The following is a 22,644-nucleotide window of genomic DNA, read 5'->3' on the forward strand; positions in this document are numbered from 1 at the left end:
GTGACGTCTACTTCAATCACCTGACCTGTCCCTGCCTACGTCCCCATGCGATCTCCAGCATCAAGTGACTAGGAGCAGCAGCCTCACGCCGTTGCATCCGATCCCCGGCAGGGTAAGTAAACTGGCACGGAGGGCCTGGGGGCGTATGGTGGTTAGGGTACTACAATGGTGATGAGAGGTGCAGGGGAGGGGTGTTATGGGGGTCATAAGAGGTGCAAGGGTGATAAGAGGTGTGGAGGGGGGTGTTATGGGGGTGATAAGAGATGCAGAAGGGGCGTTGTGGGGGTGATGAGAGGTGCAAGGGTGATAAGAGGTGCGGGGGGTGTTATGGGGGTGATAAGAGGTGCAGGGGGGTGTTATGGGGGTGATAAGAGGTGCAGGGGGGGTGTTATGGGGGTCATAAGAGGTGAGGGGGTGTTATGGGGGTCATAAGAGGTGCGGGTGTGTGTGTTATGAGGGTCATAAGAGGTGCGGTGGGGGGTGTTATGGGGGTGATAAGAGGTGCAGGGGTGTTATGGGGGTGTTATGGGGGTGATAAGAGGTGCAGGGGTGATAAGAGGTGCAGGGGGGATGTTATGGGGGTGATAAGAGGTGCGGGGGGTGTTATGGGGGTGTTAATCGATGCAGCAGCGGGGGTGTTATGGGGGTGATAAGAGGTGCAGGGGGTTATGGGGGTGATAAGAGGTGCAGGGGGTGTTATGGGAGTGATAGGTGCAGGGGGGGGTGTTATGGGGGTCATAAGAGGTGCATGGGGTGTTATGGGGGTCATAAGAGGTGCAGGGGTGTTATGGGGGTTATAAGGGGTGCAGGGGTGTTATGGGGGTTATAAGGGGTGCAGGGGTGTTATGGGGGTCATAAGAGGTGCAGGGGAGATATGGGGGTGATGAGAGGTGCCGTGAGGGGGTTGGAGGGGATGATGAGAGGTGCAGGGGGGTTATGGGGATGATGAGAGGTGCTGTGGGGGTGATGAGAAGTGCCATTGGGGGAGGTAATGAGAGGTGCAGGGGGGGTTAAGGGGGTGATGAGGAGAGGTGCAGGGGGGTTATGGGGGTGATGAGAGGTGCAGAGGGGGGTTAAGGAGGGTGATGAGGAGTGGTGCCCCCTTCACCTCTCCTCATCACCCCCCATAACCCCCCTGGTTATAGTAGTGATCAGGAGAGGTGCTGGGGGGGTGGGTGGGTTATAGTAGTGATGAGGAGAGGTTTGGCGGGGGGGTTATGGGGGTGATGAGGAGTGATGAGGACACAGAGTATAAGAGGGGTGTATATGTATGTATATATGATGTGTATGCATGTGTGGCAGTATTATATTCAGTGGATACAGTGTGTGGCAGTATTATATTCAGTGGATACAGTGTGTGGCAGCATTATATTCATGGTACAGTGTGTGGCAGGATTATATTTAATGGGTACAGTGTATAACAGTATTATATTCAGTGGATACAGTGTGGGGTAGTATATTCAGTGAATACAGTGTGGGGCAGCATTACATTCATGGTAGAGTGTGTGGCAGTATTATATTTAGTGGGAACAGTGTATGGCAGTATTATATTTAGTGGGTACAGTGTGGTAGTATAATATTTAGTGGGTACAGTGTATGGCAGTATTATATTTAGTGGGTACAGTGTGTGGCAGCATTATATTCAGTGGATACAGTGTGGAGCAGCATTATATTCAGGGTACAGTGTGTGGCAGGATTATATTTAGTGGGTACAGTGTATAGCATAGCAGTATTATATTCAGTGGATACAGTGTGTCAGTATTATATTCAGTGGATACAGTGTTGAGCAGTGTTATATTTAGTGGGTACAGTGTATGGCAGTATGATATTTAGTGGGTACAGTGTATGGCAGTATTAGATTTAGTGGGTACAGTGTGTGGCAGCATTATATTCAGTGGATACAGTGTGTGGCAGCATTATATTCAGGGTACAGTGTTTGGCAGGATTATATTTAGTGGGTACAGTGTATAGCAGTATTATATTCAGTGGATACAGTGTGGGGTAGTATTATATTCAGTGGATACAGTGTGTCAGCATTATATTCAGTGGATACAGTGTTGGGCAGTATTATATTTAGTGGGTACAGTGTATGGCAGTATTATATTTAGTGGGTACAGTGTGCAGTAATATTCTATTTAGTGGATACAGTGTGTGGCAGCATTATATTCAGTGGATACAGTGTGTGCCAGTATTATATTTAGTGGGTACAGTGTATGGCAGTATTCTATTCATAGAAAATGTAAAATATGTGTAGATCACTTAGGATAAAAGGAGTAATGTGCTTGAGGTTAAAGGTGTTGCCTTCACCCAAAAGGCCTTTATATATAGAATTTACAAATATAGAATATTTATGTGAACCAGTCCTCAAAAGCACAGGGGAGGAAGAAAAGGAAAGACAAGTGAAGGTGGGATCCAATAGATAGTCTTTATTATGTAAAAATAGGTATATATAGCCAATCACCTAGCAGGGCCCTTGCTAAAGGTGATTGGTATATATTAGATAATTAAAATAGGTAAAATAAATATAATAAATGAATGAATAACACAATAAAAATGAAATAAATATGATGGATGAATAGCACCAAAAAATGTATCAGTATCTGCTACATAAATGAAGAAAAAAACATTCTCAGTCCATATAGTTATTGATTTATGCAGCAGATACTGATTAATTTTTTGGTGCTATTCATCCATCATATTTATTTCATTTTTATTGTGTTTTTCATTCATTTATTATATTTATTTTACCTATTTTAATTATCTAATATATACCATTCACCTTTAGCAAGGGCCCTGCTAGGTGATTGGCTATATATACCTATTTTTACATAATAAAGACTATCTATTGGATCCTACCTTCACTAGTCTTTCCTTTTCTTCCTCCCCTGTGCTTTTGAGGACTGGTTCACATAGCTACACCTATGGGGGCAACTATTAACAGAGGGGCCTACCCAAACTATATGGAGCCACCTATATAGTTTGGGTAGGCCCCTCTGTTAATAGTTGCTTCCATACAGTGTGGGTGGGCCCCTCTGTTAAAGGAGTAGTCTGGTGAAAAATAACTTACACCCCCCTGCGATCGATAACTTATCCCGTATCCTTGGATAGGGGATAAGTGCTGGGACATTGAGCTGTGTGAGGGGCCCCGAAATTTCTGATGGCAGCCCTGCACATTTGATTCACTTATCAATGTTCTATATATACAAACTGAGTATCACTAACACATTACATTGATGCTGCACTAGAGACACTATTGTTTTTTTTTTTTGGGTTGAAAAACTAGTATGCAAAATTTATTGCCTTGATTTCTTCAAGAAAACTGTTTGGCCAAAAGCTTGTTACCATTGTACCTTTTTCCCTTTTTGTAGAAGACAGCTGCATTACTCTTTGGCTGCTACCTCCTCAATTGTTAGTCTGAGCTTGGCACCATCATATCATAGGCTCCATCGCAGCTGCATCTGCTGCCTCTGTTGTATGTTTACCATTAGAAATTGCTGCCATCCCTGGCCACTGGACCCTTCTTTTGTATGCATCTGTTATCGCCCATTTTGTATGGCTGTGTTTTCTTGTTTATCAATAAATTTCTTTTTGAATTTGAAAAGAAATTGCTGCCATACATAAAAGCATAATAGGTGTACCACCTTCTGAAAATAAGAACTTGACATACAGCAAGTTGGGTAGTTTCTATAATCATCAGCACTGTAAAGTCAGTCACAGGTTTACCCATTTCATATGACACGTTTGTGGTAAAATACAAGTTAAATGGATTTTACTGTTATTTTAAATGGATTGCATTTAAAGACAGAAATAAGTTAAAATGTATTTTGCTGGCCATTCTGGTGATTTTATTTTTTTGTTCCACTGTTTCATGCGCACTGTTTGGTTTGGAGGCGGACCAGCACATCACAGTCATGTAAGCATGCTGGCCTGTCTCCAGACCTTACTGCACACACAGGGTAGGCCTGTGTGTCTACTTATAGGAGAATACGTAGCGTATTTCCTGCTGTGTAGCGGATTCCCGCAGCATGAATAAGCTGCGAATATGCTATGTGTGACCCTACTTTAAGGGGATATTACCACCTCTACATTTATGACATACCCACAAGATGTGCCATAAATGTCCCTGCACCTTTTTGGAGTTTGACAATCCCCAATCCCTCCAGCCCACTTGCATCCATCAGTTGGTTGGGAAACCAAAAGCAGCCAGTTAAGTTATTTTACACAGTTTCCATATTGCCCATTAAGGTTAATAGGAGTTGCACAAACTGCACTGCACCGCAAGCTACCCTGTAACTCAAAAGTTATGGAACAGCAAAGCTTGCTGTTTGCACATCTGTCATTAACTTCTATAGGAGTAATATAAACTGAGTAAAACAGTTGCCTTTGTTGTTTTCAGCTTTCAGACCATCTCTGTGGGGGGCCCTCAATCTTAAAAGGTGGGATCCACAATGGGAATAACGCTTTAAGGATCAACTACCAAAAGAGAGGTAAGGCATACAATCACCGGACCTGTAATTTTTTTTATTTTGGCTTGTCCTCACATGGCATCATAACACCCTATTAGGCCAAACACTTGTACCACGTCTGATTCTAAACCAGTAAGAAGCATGATAAGACATAGTAGTTCTTCTTTAATAGCTCTGGTCATATTCTGTCTATGCTACAGCAACAATGCTCCCAAAAAAGATCAACTTGTAGCCCTAGTAATTTCAAGCCTTTATCTTTGTTTTGTCTGTACCATTTCATTGGAGAGACAAGACTTTAAACAAATCATAGCAAATACATTTGTGCCTTCCTGTGATCACTTAAAAGTTTGAAAACGAAGGAAACAATCAGATTGCATCATAAAGTTGACATGTTTTTACTTATGGAAGAGGGCTTCAAAGTATAGCAGCAATTTTCCAATTTTTCACAAAATTTTCAAAATCTAAATTTTTCAGGGACCAGTTCTGTTTTGAAGTGGATTTGAAGGGCCTTCATATTAGAAATACCCCACAAATTACCCCATTATAAAAACTGCACCCCTCAAAGTATTCAAAATGACATTCAAAAGGTTTGTTAACCCTTTAGGTGTTTCACAAGAATAGCAGCAAATTGAAGGAGAAAATTCAAAATCTTCATTTTTTACACTGGCATGTTCTTGTAGACCAAGTTTTTGAATTTTCGCAAGGGGTAAAAGGAGAGAAATCTTCCTAAAATGTGTAACCCAATTTCTCTCGAGTAAGGAAATACCTCATATGTGTATGTCAAGTGTTCGGCAGGCACAGTAGAGAGCTCAGAAGGGAAGGAGCGACAGTGGGATTTTTGGAGAGTGAGTTTTTCTGAAATGGTTTTTGGGGGGAATGTCCCATTTAGGAAGCCCCTATGGTGCCAGAACAGCAAAAAAAGAAAAACACATGGCATACTATTTTGGAATCTACACCCCTCAAGGCACGTAACAAGGGGTCCAGTGAGCCTTAACACCCCATAGGTGTTTCACGACTTTTTGTTAAAGTTGGATGTGTAAATTATTATTTTTTTCCCCACTAAAATGCTAGTTTTCTCCCAAATTTTGAATTTTTACAAGGGGTAATAGGAGAAAATGCCCCCCAAAATTTGTAACTCCATCTCTTCTGAGTATGGAAACACCACATATGTGGAGGTCAAGTGCACTGCTGGCGAACTACAATGCTCAGAAGAGAAGGAGTCACATTTGGCTTTTGCAAAGCAATTTTTGCTGAAATGGTTTTGGGGGGCATGTCCCATTTAGGAAGCCCCTATGGTGCTAGACAGCAAAAAACAAAAACAAATGGCATACTAGTTTGGAAACTACACCCCTCAAGGAACGTAACAAGGGGTACAGTGAGCCTTAACACCCCACAGGTGTTTCACGACTTTTCGTTAAAGTTGGATGTGTAAATGATTTTTTTTTTCACTAAAATGCTATTTTTCCCCCAAATTTACAATTTTTATAAAGGGTAATGGGAGAAAATGCCCCCAAAATTTGTAACCCCATCTCTTCTGAGTATGGAAATACCCCATGTGTGGACATCAAGTGCTCTGCTGGCGCACTACAATGCTCAGAAGAAAAGGAGTCACAATTGCAAATTTTGCTGAAATGGGGGGGGCATATTGCATTTAGGAAGCCCCTATGGTGCCAGGACAGAAAAAAAAACACATGGCATACTATTTTGGAAACTACACCCCTCAAGGAACATAACAAGGGGTACAGTGAGCCTTAACCCCCCCACAGGTGTTTGATAAATATTCATGAAGTGGGATGTGAAAATAAAAAATTTGATTTTTTTACACTAAAATGCTGGGGTTACCCCAAATTTTTCATTTTCACAAGTGGTAAAAGGAGAAAATGTCACCGTAAGTTTGTAAATACATTTCTTTGGAGTAAGGACATACCTCATGTCTGGGTGTAAACAGCATGCACACCGGTCTCAGAGGTGCCGGAGATCAGTCAGGGTCCTTGAGCTTTAGCTTTCTCCTATAGAGCCAGAACAGTGGGACCCCCCCTCAAGGGGCATTAGATGGGGTACACTAATTACTAACAAGGGGTACAGTGGGACATAAAATTATAAAACAGATTATGTTCCCAGAATGATGACCCAAAGCATAGCCAAAACTAAAAAATATGCCCACCCCAAACCCTATGCTCTGAATGATCATTCTGGGAATGTGATGTGTGTGGCCGTCCCTAACCTGTTGCCTCAAATGTGCAACCAGCTCAGGTGTAGAGAGAGCGCTGCGCATTTGAGGCAACATAAAGTGACCCAGTGACCCATTTTTTTGAAAAAATACCCCCAGAGGTCTTATCATTTTTCTTTTTTTTTTTTTAGATGAAACATTATTTTGGGCAATTTAGTGGTTTATGGGGTTAAAACTTGGAATGTACTCTGCACTTGGTACATTGGGGTCAAATTATGGAAAATTAAAATGAGAAGGGAAAATTTAGTACTCCATGGAAGTGTGATACTCCCCGAAGCAATCCAGAGGCCCGGATGATCGGGGCAATTGTCACATTGAATGGTGGTATCCTTCAGTATCCCCCTCCTGTTACACACACTGCATCTTTTCTGGGTTCGTCCCTTCTTTCCAGTGTGGGGGACTTCACCTGGAAAGTGTTGGCCTGGGACGATCCTGGCACCTATAACTCCAGTTCCTTCGGAACTCCGGCCTGCTCCTTTCCCGGTCAGCAAAGATCAGGACCTTCAGGACATCTTCTTGGAACTGGAGGAATGTACCTGTGTTGCCAGCGTGCTGGGACAGTACAAAAGCGTTGTACATGGCAACCTGTACCATGCAGACCGCAACTTTTTTGTACCATACCCGTGTTTTGTGCATGGCCATGTATGGCTTGCGGACTTGATCAGAAAGATCAACTCCCCCCATATACCTATTGTAGTCCAGAATACAATCGGGCTTGAGGAGCGGTGTTGTGGTACCTCGCACAGGGACAGGTGAGCTGCCGTTGCCATGAATAGTGGTCAGCATAAGGACATGCCTCTTATCCTTATTTTTTACCAAGTCCACGTACACGTGGTAACCCTTATCCAGCAATGGGTGCATAAGGCCCCAAACGATTTTCCCGCTAACACACAGAGTGGGGGAACAATCTGGGGCTTCAATACGGGAATCTCGTCCCTCATACACTCTAAACTTGAGAGTGTACCCGGAGGTACTCTCACAAAGTTTATAGAGCTTCACGCCATACCGCGCCCGCTTCGAGGGAATATACTGGCGGGAGATGAGTCTCCCCTTAAAACTGATAAGAGACTCATCGACCGAGAGCTCCCTGAGCGGTACGTAGGCCTCCAAAAATTTGGCCCCTAAGTGATTGATGACCGGCCTCAGTTTGTAAAGCCGGTCATAGGTGGGATCACTTCGGGGTGGACAAGCTTCATTATCTGCATAATGAAGGCATTTCCGAATGGCTCGAACCGCTTCCATGTCATGACCATACTGTAAAGCGGGGTCTTGTATAGGATGTCCCCACTTCAGTACTGCCTGACACTAGGCTTTTTGACCAGGCCCATATGCAGCAAGAGGCCCCAAAATGTCCTCATCTCTGCTGCATCAATGGCGTACCATTCATTGGACGTGGCCAAAAAAGAATCAGGGTGGTGGGCGATGAACTGATGGGCGTACAGATTCGTCTGCTCCACCATCAGATTAACAAAACTGTCACTGAAAAAATTACTGAAATAGTCAATTTCAGTGAATCCAGAATTGTCAATCCGGATTTTGGAGTCGCCAACAAACTTCGGAACCCGTGGCTGATAACCCTCTGGGGGTCTCCAGACACGTTCACCAGAAGGGGGCTCCGGTAAACTTGTCTGGGGGGTTGGACTCCTAGTACCAGCGGCATTGTCGCTTGTACCAGTGCCAGCCACTGGGCCACTTTTATGGGGGGGTGCGTGGCCTCGCTTGGCGGCGTCTCCGCCGCCTTACAGGGGACTCATCATCAGTACTAGATGATGAGGAGGACGATGAAGAACACAGGAATGTAGGATCTTCATCGTCCTCACTGGCAGATTTGGAGTCGGAGGCAAGAAAAGCGCTGCAGCCAAAAAAAAATGGGGGCCAAGTGCAGCGCCCTGAACCCCTAATAGGGCCCGGATCATGCAGAAAAATTGCGGCGGACCCTTGGGGATCTATTAGGGGGTCAGGGGGGGAAATTTTTTTTTTTTTACTTTTTACCCTACCTTTCCCTGGGCTGTATGCTTTCCCTGATCTATGGGGGGCTTCTTGTCTTCTGTGGGGGCTCTGATCTCGGCAGAGGGGGGTCCCTGGCTTCCTCCAGCAGCTCTGACCGCTGACTGAACCCAGCCAGCCGCGGGAGCTGCAGGAGGCTGACATTAAAGGAGAACTACGGGATGGAAAAATGTATCCCCTATCCTAACGATAGGGGATAAGTTTCAGATCGCGGGGGGTCCGACCGCTGGGGCCCCCTGCGATCTCCCGTACGGGGCCCCGGCTCTCTGGTTAGAGAGGGCGAGTTGACCACCGCACGAAGCAGCGGCCGACACGCCCCCTCCATACACTGCTATGGGAGAGCTGGAAATTGCCGAAGGCAGCGCTTCGGCTCTCCCATAGAAGTAAATGGAGGGCGCGTGTCAGCTGCCGCCTCGTGCGGTGGTTGACACGCGATCTCTATGCAGAGAGCCGGGACCCCGTACGGGAGATCATGGGGGGCCCCAGCGATCGGACCCCCCGCGATCTGAAACGTATCCCCTATCCTTAGGATAGGGGATACATTTTTCAATCCCGTAGTTCTCCTTTAACCCCTCCCCTGCCGGCTGCTATTGGCTTGGATCGTCCAGCCAATAGCAGCGATCCTGGGGGGGGGGGGGGGTGATGAAATCGCCACCTCCCCATAGATGCAGGAGGTGATTGGCAGTGTATCCTACACCCCCGATCACCTTGTATCTCTGGGTCAGCGGGTCACCAGTGACCAGCATCACTGGAATCGCACGATTCACAAGTGTGAATTCGCTTGCAGTTTTCTGTGATCGCCGACATGGGGGGGGGGGGGGTCTAATGACCCCCCCTGGGCGTTTGCACGGGATGCCTGCTGAATGATTTCAGCAGGCATCCTGGTCCGATCCCCGCACGGTGCACGGTGGTGAACCGGAATTCTCCATGACATACGCGCATGTCATGGGTCCTTAAGTACCAGGGCGTCATGATGTACGTGTACGTCAAGGGTCCTGAACAGGTTAATGAGAGTCACACAGAAAGGCAGAGGAAGGGCATACTCCATACACTACTTGGCCCAAAAGAGTGCAGAAGGGCTACATTCTGTAAACAATTTTAAAGAAACAAACATTTAAAACATTTTATTTCTGTATTACCATTAACAGAACAGAGAATTATATTTTCTATCAATATGCTTAAAGGGTCACGGTATATACAAATTAAGTAGAACAAAACAACAGGGCACATAGTAACCATTGCAACTGTATTTAAAATCTGCAAATGTTTTTTATAAGTTTGTATTTTTCAGGGTGGTTTTGTGATTATTGAGAACATGTTATAAAATTGACATACAGATCAGAAACACAAACAACTAGACTATGTCACTGGTATGGCATACCCAGCCTTTAACAGCCATTTTAAGATGGTTAGTATCTTTATTTGGACATAAAAATGGTAACATTTTGATTATTGTGTATGGTAGATAATGAACGCAGCCATGTTACTGTTTAAGGTGGTAGTTATATTAGCAGAGGATACATAAAACTGCAGTAGGGACATATTACAAATGGAAAACAAAGAAAACATCCACAGGCTACAAATCACTCTATTATGCCACAGACACCACTATGCAGTTACTGTTGGGTTTATTGGCGTTCAAAACTAAGAAGAAAACACTATCACTGCCAATAATAGAATATTGAGGCATCTGTTAAGGATGCATTCACAATTCTTATAGGTTAAACTTTCTGAATGACAATTCCATATTCTTATTAACATTCCAGCTATACCTTTTGACCAGATTTGTGATGGAAAATTCTATATACTATACACCTGTAGGTACGTTGTAAGGTTTAATAACAACTTACATTCATTGGGACATGGAACATTGTACTGATTTTGATGTGACAGATGCCAGCAAATCATGTTTAAGGAGAGTACATAGACGACAAAAATATGATAATTTAGTTTTATAAAATATGATACATAGATGAAAGAAATACAGTGCACTTTATATCTAAGTGGCAACATTTTGTTAAATACTGTAAATATTGATCTTTTTCATATGTTCCAACAAGTCTTGTTGTGCTTAATGATCATTTCATGTTAAGCAAATTATATTACTTAACTGAAATACAGCCAATTAAACAGGTACAAAGAACACATACTTTCACAAACACATCAACATTATAACATTTACTTATGAGAAAATAAGTTACTTCTCATTAGTTCACAGTGCGAAAAGTGGAGTATGGTCAGTCTTAAAGGAGGTTCTTAGTTATTTAAGCCAACTGCAGGAATGTTTTGAGTCTTGACGCAGTGTTTTGATTGGACACAATGAAAAGCAAACACTTCACATGATTGCAGGATTTTTACATATTTTCACTTCTTTATGGGTAGCGTCTCACAGCCCTCTTTCGTCTGTTGTAGAAATGCCTGAGCCCATGTTGCCGTGAAAAATTCATCATGTAATTTTGTTTGCGAGTGCTGCAAAAAGAATACATAACATGAGATAATTAAATAGTGCAGAAGAAAGTGTAACCAAGCACAGTGCAAACCGCCCTGCTAAATAAATTATGTTTAAAAATGTTTGATTTTTGGGGCAGTGTGATTTGAAAAGCCAAAGAAATGAAGCAACTTTCTAAATAGCCTTCACTGAAAATGTTCTACCATTTATCTTTTACTCATAGAAAGATAGGATAAACCTCAGACAAACTTTTTGGTCTCTCACTGTTAGGGAAAGCAGCAGGGGGCAACACATCAGCTAAGCCTGTGAACAGGGGGCAGAGAAACTATGGAGGGAAGATTAAAGGAGTTCTCTATGCTAAAACTTTTAACCCCTGCTATGCCTGGGCTGTAAAACTATACATAATAAACTTTTACTTACCTGCATACGATCCCCCGTTGTTCCGATATCGCCTTCCCGTTCTCCGGTCCCGGTCTCTTCCACTTCCTGCGGGTCGGTGACTTCACTCTGCGCTCAGCCTATCAGCGGCCGCAGCAATGTCCCATCGCGGCCGCTGATAGGCTGAGCGCAGAGTGAAGTCACCGACCCGCAGGAAGAGGAAGCTGACAGGGACCGGAGCACGGGCGGCGATATCGGAACAACTGGGGATTGTAGGCAGGTAAGTGAAAGTTTATTATGTATAGTTTTACAGCCCGGGCACAGCGGGGGATAAAAGATTTCAGTTGGAGAACTCCTTTAAGACCTCATAGCAAATTGTAGAGGCTGCAAAAAGTGAAACTGAGCAACATCTTTTTTATAAAGATAACTTGGCCCAGATTTATCAAACTGTGTGAGAGGAAAAAATGAAGTTATTTTCCCATAGCAGCCAATCACAGATCAGCTTTCACTTTACCGGAGTTCTTTAGCTGAGCTTTGATTGGCTGCTGTGGGAAAATCCCTCTATTTTTTCTCACACACAGTTTGATAAATCTGGGCCTTACAGAAAATATTTCTGGTACAAAGCAAAGCAAGACCAGAAAAAGCTTTTTCAAGGTGTCCATAGCCCTTAAATATCTGTTTGTACACATGTAATTATCTTCTCACACCTTGTTTCAAACCTAATAAATGTATTTAATGAAATGTAGTGGATTTGAGCTGAGAAAAACCCCACAGATCAGAAAAAAAAAAGGAAAATTTAGGGAAAAGTGCAAAATGTAGGGAAAGCTTAGAAAACTACACTCCACACTTAGTAAATCAGGGCCATTAGGCCTTTATATATGATACTTTTTTTATGTATATCACTTTTAAACTGTATTAGGACTTAATTTACAACATAAAGTACTAAATAGATACAGTATGTGTCAGAAACTATTCACACAGCATTAAATATATAATATGGATATTATATTTTTAACAATAAAAAACAATAACGTAACAATAAAAAACCTAATTTATCTGAAAATGCAAATGGCAGGCTCAAACAGTGGGGATCCAAGCAATCTGCTCTGCTGTTCCACTATGTGCTTCATCTTAATGTTCACCCCTTGCATTTGGATTATAAGATGCAGAATTTTTTTAATTCTTTATTCAAATACTTATTATAATGGTAGCAAGCAGATTTTCAGTTTACAGTACATCTTAATAAAATTCCTTCAAACCACTACACCACACTAAAATAAGGTAATCTTGGCTGAAACTGACAATTACAGTTACGGACAACCTGCCATTTTTGATTGAAACACAAATTTTACACTGGACCAAAACACTGGCAAAGAGAAGATCCAATTATCTACATGTTGAAGTTAAAGGGGTATCCCCATCACCTTAAAGGGAATCACCCGCACTTACCTAAATATACAGATATATAGTGTGGTTCATCCCCTTTAAAACTCTTTATTACCTTGTTCTGATACATCCAGGGATTCTTGAGATATCTTCAGGGCTACCATCATAAATTTTGGGGCCCCTTACACAGCTCAAGGAGTAGACCCCCCCCACCCCATAGGGTACATGCCAACTCCGCCCCTAGGACCCACCCCCAATTTTTATTTCATTTTTTTTTAGAACTACAAAGACAGTAAAACCTTCATCAGTGATTACAGTGAAGAAATTATTTTTTGACCAAAGAATATGAAGCCTGCCACCACGACAAGGTAGACTCTTTTGCGCAGGACCCTACACTAACACTAACTACACTACCTTTCTTAATCTACCTTAGCAATCTTCCCCTAGCACACTTGACCAAAAAACACCTTAAGGGTAGGATCATGTGTAACGGATCCGCCGGTGACCCGACCCATAGCTGTGACCAAAACTTCCGCCTCCCCAGGTCTGCTCGTATCTGTAATTTTATTGGTACAATTTTGATGGGACTTTTTGATCACTTTTTATTTTTTTATGGTATATGAAGTGGCCAAATATTTGTAATTCTGGACATTTATGCACGCAACTATATCTATGTTTATTTATATAATTGTATTACAAAAAGGGGATAGGAGGGTGATTCACACTTTTATTAGGGAAGGGGCTTATCACAGTTATGAACTTTGTTTCACAAATTTTTTTTCACTATTTTTTAGTTCCCATAGGAGACTATTACATGTGACTTTATGATTGCATACACTGAACAATGCTGTGCCATAGAAGCCTGCCATGGCACAGCATTGATTAGTGTTATTAGCGCTCCATAATTTCCCACATTTAGATGTCGTGATCAACTTTGATCGCAGCGTCACCTGCACCAACCTGTCGATACCAACAGGTAGTGCAGGGGACACTGATGACAATGGTACTTACCTTGCCCTGTTCAGTGCAGGGGATCTCCGGTATTCTCCTCCGTTAACTTCAGCTCCGGCCTGGCTTGGTTCACGGGTGGAGCTTAGTGACGTCACCGCTGCTGTTCTCCAGCAGCGGGAGCCAGCAGAGAGAAGCAGCAGCTTGGAGCAAGGGTGGAGCTTAGTGACATCACCTCTGCTGGATCCTGCTGCTAGAGAACAGCAGTGGTGACATCACTAAGCTCCGCCCGTGCTCCAAGCTCGGCCGGAGCTGAAGTTAACAGAGGAGATTACCAGAGATTCCCTGCACGGTACTGACAGGTTAGTGCAGTTGACACTGGTGACAGATTTCTTTTAAAGATTAATGACGAACATCGGCCCCATCAGCAATGTCCAGCATTAGCCATCGGTCTTGGCTGTTGATAGCAGCCAGGACCCACCAAGTACGAAGCCCGCTCAGCTCCTGAGCGTGCTTCAAACTGCGGAAGCGGTTGCAGGGCGCACATTTGTGTCCTTCAGGGGTTATGCAATATAAGCTATATTTTAGTCACTGGTATTGTTTCATATTGTTTGGGTAGGCCCCTCTGTTAATAGTTGCATAATAATATTAACAGAGGGGCCAACCCAAACTATATGGGGGCCCCATATAGTTTGGGTAGGTTCCCAAGTTCAAGTTACCCCCTCTCAAAGAAGGGGCCTAAAACTATATGGGGTCAACTTGTGCCAAAAAAAATAAATAAATACAAAAACTATATGGCGGCAACTTGCCCCCATATAGTTGTTGTAGACCCCTCTCTGCTGATAATTATTGCCCCCCGTATAGTTGTAGGCCTCAGCCCTTGCCCCCCAGGCCCCACCATAACCTCTGTGCCACCATCCACTGTCCTCCTCAGGGCAGGCTCTTCCATCCTTCTGCTGCTCCCCTCTGTAGCCGGCAGACCGCTGCACCCCACCATTGGCCTCCTCTTCCGGACCCGGTAACAGCACTACAGTGGTTTCGTGAACTTATGTGCTGGCATCAGCGTGCAGAGCGCAGGGGACAAACCTCCCAGCAACCACTGCAGCAGTCTTAAAGTGATAGCAACTGCTGGCCCCAGAGTTACGTGGTGTGCCACTGCAAGTACATGCTGTGCCGCTGCAGTGACCAAATGACAAACTGTACAGTGTACAGTCAGTCAGTGTGTAATGTGTGGCCTCAGAGGTCAGTGAGTGACAAACACTCACTGACACTGAAAAAAAATAATAATAATTTGCCGGAACCGGCTAGGCCTCCTGGGGGTCCAGGCCCCTTATAGGGCTATCTGTTGTACCCACCTGATGGCGGACCTGGATATCTTCCTCATTGCTGGTATGCTAACTTTTAGTTCTGTGCAATAAAGGCAGACTCCTGCTTTTAGCAAGCAGTTTTTTACCATCTCCTGTGTCCCTATCTCTCCCCCTACTCCCACCCCACCCCTGACGTGAGAGTGACGATCTCCTGCATATTCATGATTGGGGATGAAAGAATGGGGCTCAGGGAAAAGGAAACATCTTTTAAAAGCACAGGAGCCAGCCTCTATTGAGCAGAACTAAACATTAGCATACCAGCAACGAGGAAAAAATTCCTGAACGAATCTGAACCAGGTAAAAGGCACTTTAAAGGGGATCACCAGCACTACATACCTGTGCATTCAGATTAATATGGGTGACCCTACTGTCAGTTCCACTTAAACCATGTATCTATGTGTACAGCACGACAGCATAAACATGTTTGCAATTTGCTTCATTTAGCAAACTGGCCTGGTTCTGTAGAGCTCTCCTCTTATCTACCCTCTTGTTGACAACTGGTGGTCATGGTTTCAGTCCACCAGCTCTGCTTTATAAATAGTGGTGACGTCACTCTCTGTGTAGTAGCTATAGCCCCCTAGAGCACATCATACTCCCTGCTTGGCTTATCTCAGCACTTTCATCATGTCTGACAGTTGCAGACATTGTACATTAGCTTGGGAGCTGTCAGACACAGAAGAAAATGATCTGCATCTGACCCCAGCCCTGTCCACCAGCAAAACTGGAAGTGTGAGCAGACAGTAGCTTTGTTAACAAAGGCTATATGAAGGTACATATAGGGGCAAGTTTACATCTGAGTAAGATAAGTGAAAGTTAGAGTTCTGGAGTAGCCTATGAAAGGTCTGATTTAAAGTAATGTGTCAGGACCAGAAATATGCAGCTCATGCATGGAAACCTACCAAATGCAGTTCTACACCTATCTCTGCAGCAAAGGGCTACACAAAAAGTGTGTTGTTGCAATAATTGCCTTAAGGAGGGCCCTGGCACTACAAAATTATTATTTAATTAGTTGCAGTTGTATAGTTATGCAACTTTGTATGTTTTTTCATAGGCAACCGATTCTGTTCTCTGCTTTTACAAGAGTTTAACGGGTTAGAAAGAGAAAAGACTCCCAAGCTTGATGACAGCTATATCTGGAGACGGATGTGACTGGGAATAGAGCTCTTGACTGCTTTATCTAATGAGGCATAAAGCTAATGAGCCGTAAAACCAACCCACTCATTCCTCACTGGTCCTGTGCTGACATCAGGTGCTGAGTAATAAAATTAACTCGCTAAAATAAAAGAATGCTTTCGCAGTGCTCACCCTTGCATGTACAGGGATGTGGAAATCCTATCGCCATGTAGTTCCGGGCAGGTGAATTTTTCATAGATGTAGCCCCCTTTTTTATTTTTTTGCGGTGTGAGGTGCAGGAGCAGATGCAGACTTGCATGGGACGCAAGTCTGCACCTCACACCAGCACTCAGGGTGTATGGAGCGGGCTTCTGACTCGAGCCCACTCCATGCTCAGCTACCACCAGCTGATTTCAAGTTGACAGCGGTGTCTAAAGGGATCTTTTAACCATCCCTGGTGGTCTAGCGGGAGGGAAGTAATGAAGTAAAAAAAGTCCGATCAATACCAAAATGGTACCTATACAAACAGCATATTTCAGGCCAAAAAATTAGCCCTCATACAGTCGAGTATATGGAAAAGTAAAAATATTATAAGGGTCAGGGATTTTTTTTTTTATCAAAATTTTTTTTTTTTAAATTAATTATTAAAACATGACAGAAACTAAACAAATTTGGTATTGGTGTAATCAGGCCGACCTAAAGTATCAAAATAATATGTAAGTTTGACCATAAGGTGAAGAAAAACCCCAAATTTGCTTTTTTTTTTTCAATTTCACCTCACAAATAATTTTTTTTGTTTCAGAACATAAGTTATGGAAAAATGAAAAGTGTCATTACAAAGTATAATTGGCCCAGCAAAAAACAGACTTATATGGGTCTGTAGATGGAAAAATAAGAGTTATGGCTATTCTAGGATGAGGAGGAAAAAATGAAAGTGCACAAACTAATAAAGACCTTATTTACATACTATTTTGGTTGAAATTATTTTATCTACCAGGAGAAGTGGATTTTCTTGAGGGACAAGTAGATTGTGTTCCGCTTTAGTCCCTTGGACAAGTAGTTTTTTTTTTCCCCACACCCCTGATGTAAGAATACCATTAGCTAAAGTAATGGACACCAAAACAATGAATAATAAAATGGTTTAATGCCACAAAGGAACGGACAACGCGTTTTGAGGGGACAGCACCCCCTCTTCTTCAGGCCCTCATGTGCAAGTTATTCATTTATTGTTTGGTGTCCATTGCTATCAGTTAATCATAATCCTACATGCACAGGTAAGTGCCGCAGAATCTTTTTATTTGAGCAATTTGATTTTCCTCCTCAGCATCTTCCTCACTACCAGGATATGGGCAGATGCCAGCTGCCTTCAGTTAAGAAACCTTACTCTGTTCAAGATAATCTTTGGTGTTGTGGACAGAGCACAACATCTAGAAGGTAAGCAAACTACAATTCAAGTTCCTCTCAATATATCCAACTATTACAGCACATGCTTGCGCACCTCTTGTTCTACTTTTGTCTTCTATACGTATGTGCTGACACTAGGGGATGGGGACGAAGCTCACTGCTATCAGATGCTGTGACAATGACAGGTCACAGTTTACAAGGAGATCCTGCACTACCAGGAAAGGGAAAGCACAGCTGAAATGGAAGATCTGCACACGTTTGATAATAACACTATATTAGTAAGTTGCTTTATTACACATTTAGACACCATAAATTTTTTTCTGGTGCCAGACAACCCCTTTAATCCATTCTAGCAAAAACAAAAACACTGCTCCCCCTTATTGCCTATCAAATTCTAAACTTATTTGCATATAGCATTCACTTCCCTACAGTCAAGCTGAGACCTACATATATATGTATTCTAAGTTAATATTGAAAAAGCAAAAATGTAAGGACAGACTAAATTGATCAGGATGTCTTTTTCAACCACCAGTGGTTCTATGTACAATATTCTTAACGTACAATGGTCCTTTCTGGTCCATTATAACTTAAAATGGGCACTGTCATTAAAAAAGTTTTTGCTATTGCACTCCTTATGATGAATAAAACATCTTTCTAATGTACTTTGTTTAAAAAAAATATTATGTTTTCTATATTTTATTTGTGTTTAAAAAGCTGCCACAAGGTGTCTCTATACCTGTCTAGAGCGCATTTCCCCCCCTTTGGATTCCTGCTGGCCCGACAGAAGTCCAAAATCAGGAAATGCAGTCTGGAGTGCTAAGGAAGGGTGTGTGTGTGTGTGTGTGTGTGTGTGTGTGTGTGCAGCCTTAGCCACTCATAGTTCATCTCACACTGAACTGCTCTGGGCTTTGTGTAGCAAAGTAAGGGACAAAGTTCCCCCCTGTATGGCTTCAGATGATGTCATGCCTGCTGGGGAACACCCCTTCCCAGTCTGTGAATCTGACTGAGGCTGAGCAGAAAATACAGAGCAACATCAAGGTAGAAAACAAAAAAATAATACAAATAAAGGCAGGGTGGCTTATCATGATGGCAGTGAACTGACAGGATTATAAAATTTAACAAGATCATGACAGATACTCTTTAAATCATACTAAACATGCAATGCCAGGAACTGCTGATTCTGTGGTTCATGTGAATGACTGGATCCTAGTCATAGTGGGAATTTCCCTTGTATTATTGAAGTGAATGCACTGATTTGCTGTACAGCAGCATCTCCCTTCACTATAGTGTGATACTGCACTACTCTTTACCTGTGCCAGGAAAAACTGCTCCTTTTGCCACCAGGTTTGGGTGGCTTCATTTTGTATCTCAGATTACACTGTGTTTACTGTACTGGATGTGATTTATAGCTTCTATCAGTTATTTCTGACTTTTATATGAGAGTATTGCTTCATGTGTATTAATTATCTTCTCAGTTTTCTTTTATTTTATCATTTATTTTATTTATTTATTTATTTATTTGGGGGGGGGGGGGGAGGGGGGGTTGACATTTTGGAGACCTTTAAACCAAATACCAATTTTCCATAGAGTTATAGTCTCAACATAAATAGTTACAATGGAACTAATTAATATAAAAAACAATCTAAATTTTACAACATTATCAATATAATAATTCTTATGAATCACTGTATTCTGCTTTTCAACTAAGGTACAGGTGAGCCATGGCCCATGCGGTGTACTGCATCTTGGCGGACGGCAGAATTGGTGAGCGGCAGTCTCCTGGTGCGGAGTGGGGTCCTGTCTGCTGAGGCTGTCGGGTGGCATCCCTGCTGCTTTGGGGCGCCGCCGGCTGCTTCCTTCCATCCTCGAGCTGGACTGCAAATTTGCGGGGCGGTGAGGACGGGCACCACAATTACAGGCTTCGTGGGCGTGGCTTCCCAGCTTCCTAGGATACTCCCGGGCTCCTCAGTGCTGGCCTGGCGTGGCGTCCCTGAGGCTTCAGGCTGAGTCTGCTGCTGCAAGTGTGGTGGAGCTCTGTACACTAATCTGTATTGACACTTTCGCCTCCTTCCCTACTTTTTTTTTTAAATCAACTGGTGCCAGAAAGTTAAACAGATTTGTAAATTACTTCTATTAAAAAATCTTACTCCTTCCAGTACTTTTTAGGGACTAAATACTACAGAGGAAATGCTTTACTTTTTAGATTTCTCTGATGTCATGACCACAGTGCTCTTGCTGACATCTCTGTCCATTTTAGGAACTGTCCAGAGCAGCATATGTTTGCTATGGGGATTTTCTCCTTCTCTGGACAGTTCCTAAAATGGACAGCAGAGGTCAGCAGAGAGCACTGTTGTCAAGACATCAGAGAAATCTAAAAAGTAACGCATTTTCTCTGTAGTATACAGCCCCTTAAAAGTACTGGAAGGATTAAGATTTTTTAATAGAAGTAATTTACAAATCTTTTGTAGAAAAATATTTACCCAAAACCTCAAGGACAGTGTATGAAATTTCTTTGGGGATTAATGGAACAGACCGTGCTTCAATTAACAGTTGGATTTATTAAAATATCACAATAATAAAATAGTAGTAATAAACAGCAGATCCCCTCACAGGGCTCTATGGGGGGATCTAACAATATAATAAGAATTAATTAAAACAATTACTGATGCCACTCACAGGTTGTTTTGTGCGTTCACTTAGTGAATAAATATATATCATATAAATATGACTGACGATGAATAGTTCACTGAAAGGATGTTAAGAAATAACAGTTAACATAACAATGTTGCTGAAATGTCTTTCAATGAAAATGAATGGTAATAAATATAGAACAGTGTTGCAGTATTATCCTCTAATAGAGGAGATGTAGCAGAGTTGCGGTATCCTCTGGACAGATAGTATTAGTAGTCCCAGCAGAGTATATAAAAATGAATGGCAGTCCATGGGCTTTGTGCGCTCATGGTTGTCTGTGCTGGCAAGCGCTGACTATAGATAAGTGTTGCCGGTGGTGATGGCAGCTGGTCCGGATTGCACCGGACCTGTTGTACAAGCCGCCCATCTGTATGCACAGGGATAAACAGCGCTCTCGATGTAAAGGTTAAGCACTCACCGGTAATTTGATGGAGATCAGTCCACGTTTGTGCCGGGTCAGGTAGAAGACAGTAAGCCGGTTCACCGACACGCTGCAGCGCCTCAGCCGCGTGGATTCAGCGTGTGACGTCACAAGGTACTCTGCTGGAGCGAAGGCCTCACTGGAATAGCAATGTAGCAGGAGCCGTGGATATTAACATACCTACCAGACGATCCATATACGGCTGTTAATATCCACGGCTCCTGCTAAATTGCTATTCGCTCCAGCAGAGTACCTTGTGACGTCACACGCTGAAACCACGAGGCTGAGGCGCTGCAGCGTGTCGGTGAACCGGCTTACAGTCTTCTACCTGACCCGGCACAAACGTGGACTGATCTCCATCAAATTACCGGTGAGTGCTTAACCTTTACATCAAGAGCGCTGTTTATCCCTGTGCATACAGATGGGCGGCTTGTACAACAGGTCCGGTGCAATCCGGACCAGCTGCCATCACCACCGGCAACATTTATCTATAGTCAGCGCTTGCCAGCGCAGACAACCATCAGCGCACAAAGCCCATAGACTGCCATTCATTTTTTATATACTCTGCTGGGACTACTAATACTATCGGTCCAGAGGATACCGCAACTCTGCTACATCTCCTCTAATAGAGGATAATACTGCAACACTGTTCTATATTTATTACCATTCATTTTCATTGAAAGACATTTCAGCAACATTGTTATATGTTAACTGTTATTTCTTAACATCCTTTCAGTGAACTATTCATCGTCAGTCACATTTATATGATGTATATTTATTCACTAAGGGGGAGATTTATCAAAACCTGTCCAGAGGAAAAGTTGCTGAGTTGCCCATAGCAACCAATCAGATAGCTTCTTTCATTTTTGAAAAGGCCTCTGAAAAATGAAAGAAGTGATCTGATTGGTTGCTATGGGCAACTCAGTAACTTTTCCTCTGGACAGGTTTTGATAAATCTCCTCCTAAGTGAACGCACAAAACAACCTGTTAGTGGCATCAGTAATTGTTTTAATTAATTCTTAGTATATTGTTAGATCCCCCCATAGAGCCCTGTGAGGGGATCTGTTGTTTATTACTACTATTTTATTATTATGATATTTTAATAAATCCAACTGTTAATTGAAGCACGTTCTGTTCCATTAATCCCCAAAGAAATTTCATACACTGTCCTTGAGGTTTTGGGTAAATATTTTTCTACAAAAAGCTTTTCTTCTGCACTTAGGGTATAGGTGCTCACCCAAGTTAACCTCGGACTAGTGTATTGATTGTGAGCTGCACTTATACCCTTTTTTTCTTTAATTTACAAATCTGTTTAACTTTCTGGCACCAGTTCATTAAAAAAAAAAAAGTTTTCCATGGGAGTACCCCTTTAAGGGTGCCTTATAACCTCCTGCATTGCTGGACTGGTGCACCTGCTGTTTTGGGGCTTCTTCCTGCGTGAGGGAGCTCTCCACTGCTGGAGAGTACACACTGCACAGGCCTGTGAGTACTCTAGATACTTGTTGCTGTACTGCTGGGACTTGTGGTGCCTTGTGGTTTACCTCCGTAGTCTGCTATACGCCGCCGGGAGCCGTGCTCTTGTCCTGTGTGCTTTGTCTTCTGCTTTCCTTGGACTGGGCCTCTAGTGACTTTCTACCTACTCTCTGTCTGGCCCTTTCGCCCATCGGTTGCTCCCGTGGTAGGAATAGAAATAAGAAATCCAAACTGAATGCTGGGGCTTCAAGGCCGACCTCTGATGAGGATGCCTCCTCTGATGATGGGTCCTCCCGAAAGCGCTGAGCCAG

The 22,644-nt window shown here is 43.0% G+C and overlaps 1 protein-coding gene and 1 long non-coding RNA gene across 5 annotated transcripts in view; one reads left to right on the plus strand and one right to left on the minus strand.

The window, feature by feature from the left end:
• The window catches only part of LOC130368970 (uncharacterized), a 98,742-nt gene that overhangs the window by 46,256 nt on the left and 29,842 nt on the right, over positions 1–22,644 (plus strand). For 3 of the 4 annotated variants that reach the window (XR_008892619.1, XR_008892622.1, XR_008892620.1), the window contains exons 3-5: positions 4,397–4,487; positions 17,669–17,778; positions 17,887–18,026. This is a non-coding gene — a long non-coding RNA (uncharacterized LOC130368970). The remainder of the gene's footprint in view (positions 1–4,396; positions 4,488–17,668; positions 17,779–17,886; positions 18,027–22,644) is intronic. The other variant, XR_008892621.1, reaches the window with a different exon arrangement.
• The window catches only part of RELN (reelin), a 1,155,521-nt gene continuing 1,142,689 nt past the window's right edge, over positions 9,813–22,644 (minus strand). The window contains exon 64 of the mRNA XM_056573506.1: positions 9,813–11,172. Within this exon, the coding sequence (XP_056429481.1) occupies positions 11,076–11,172 (97 nt within the window). The 3' untranslated portion in view covers positions 9,813–11,075. The remainder of the gene's footprint in view (positions 11,173–22,644) is intronic.

Source organism: Hyla sarda, chromosome 4 (genome assembly GCF_029499605.1).
Source record: "Hyla sarda isolate aHylSar1 chromosome 4, aHylSar1.hap1, whole genome shotgun sequence".
In the NCBI taxonomy this organism is placed as follows: Eukaryota; Metazoa; Chordata; class Amphibia; order Anura; family Hylidae; genus Hyla; species Hyla sarda.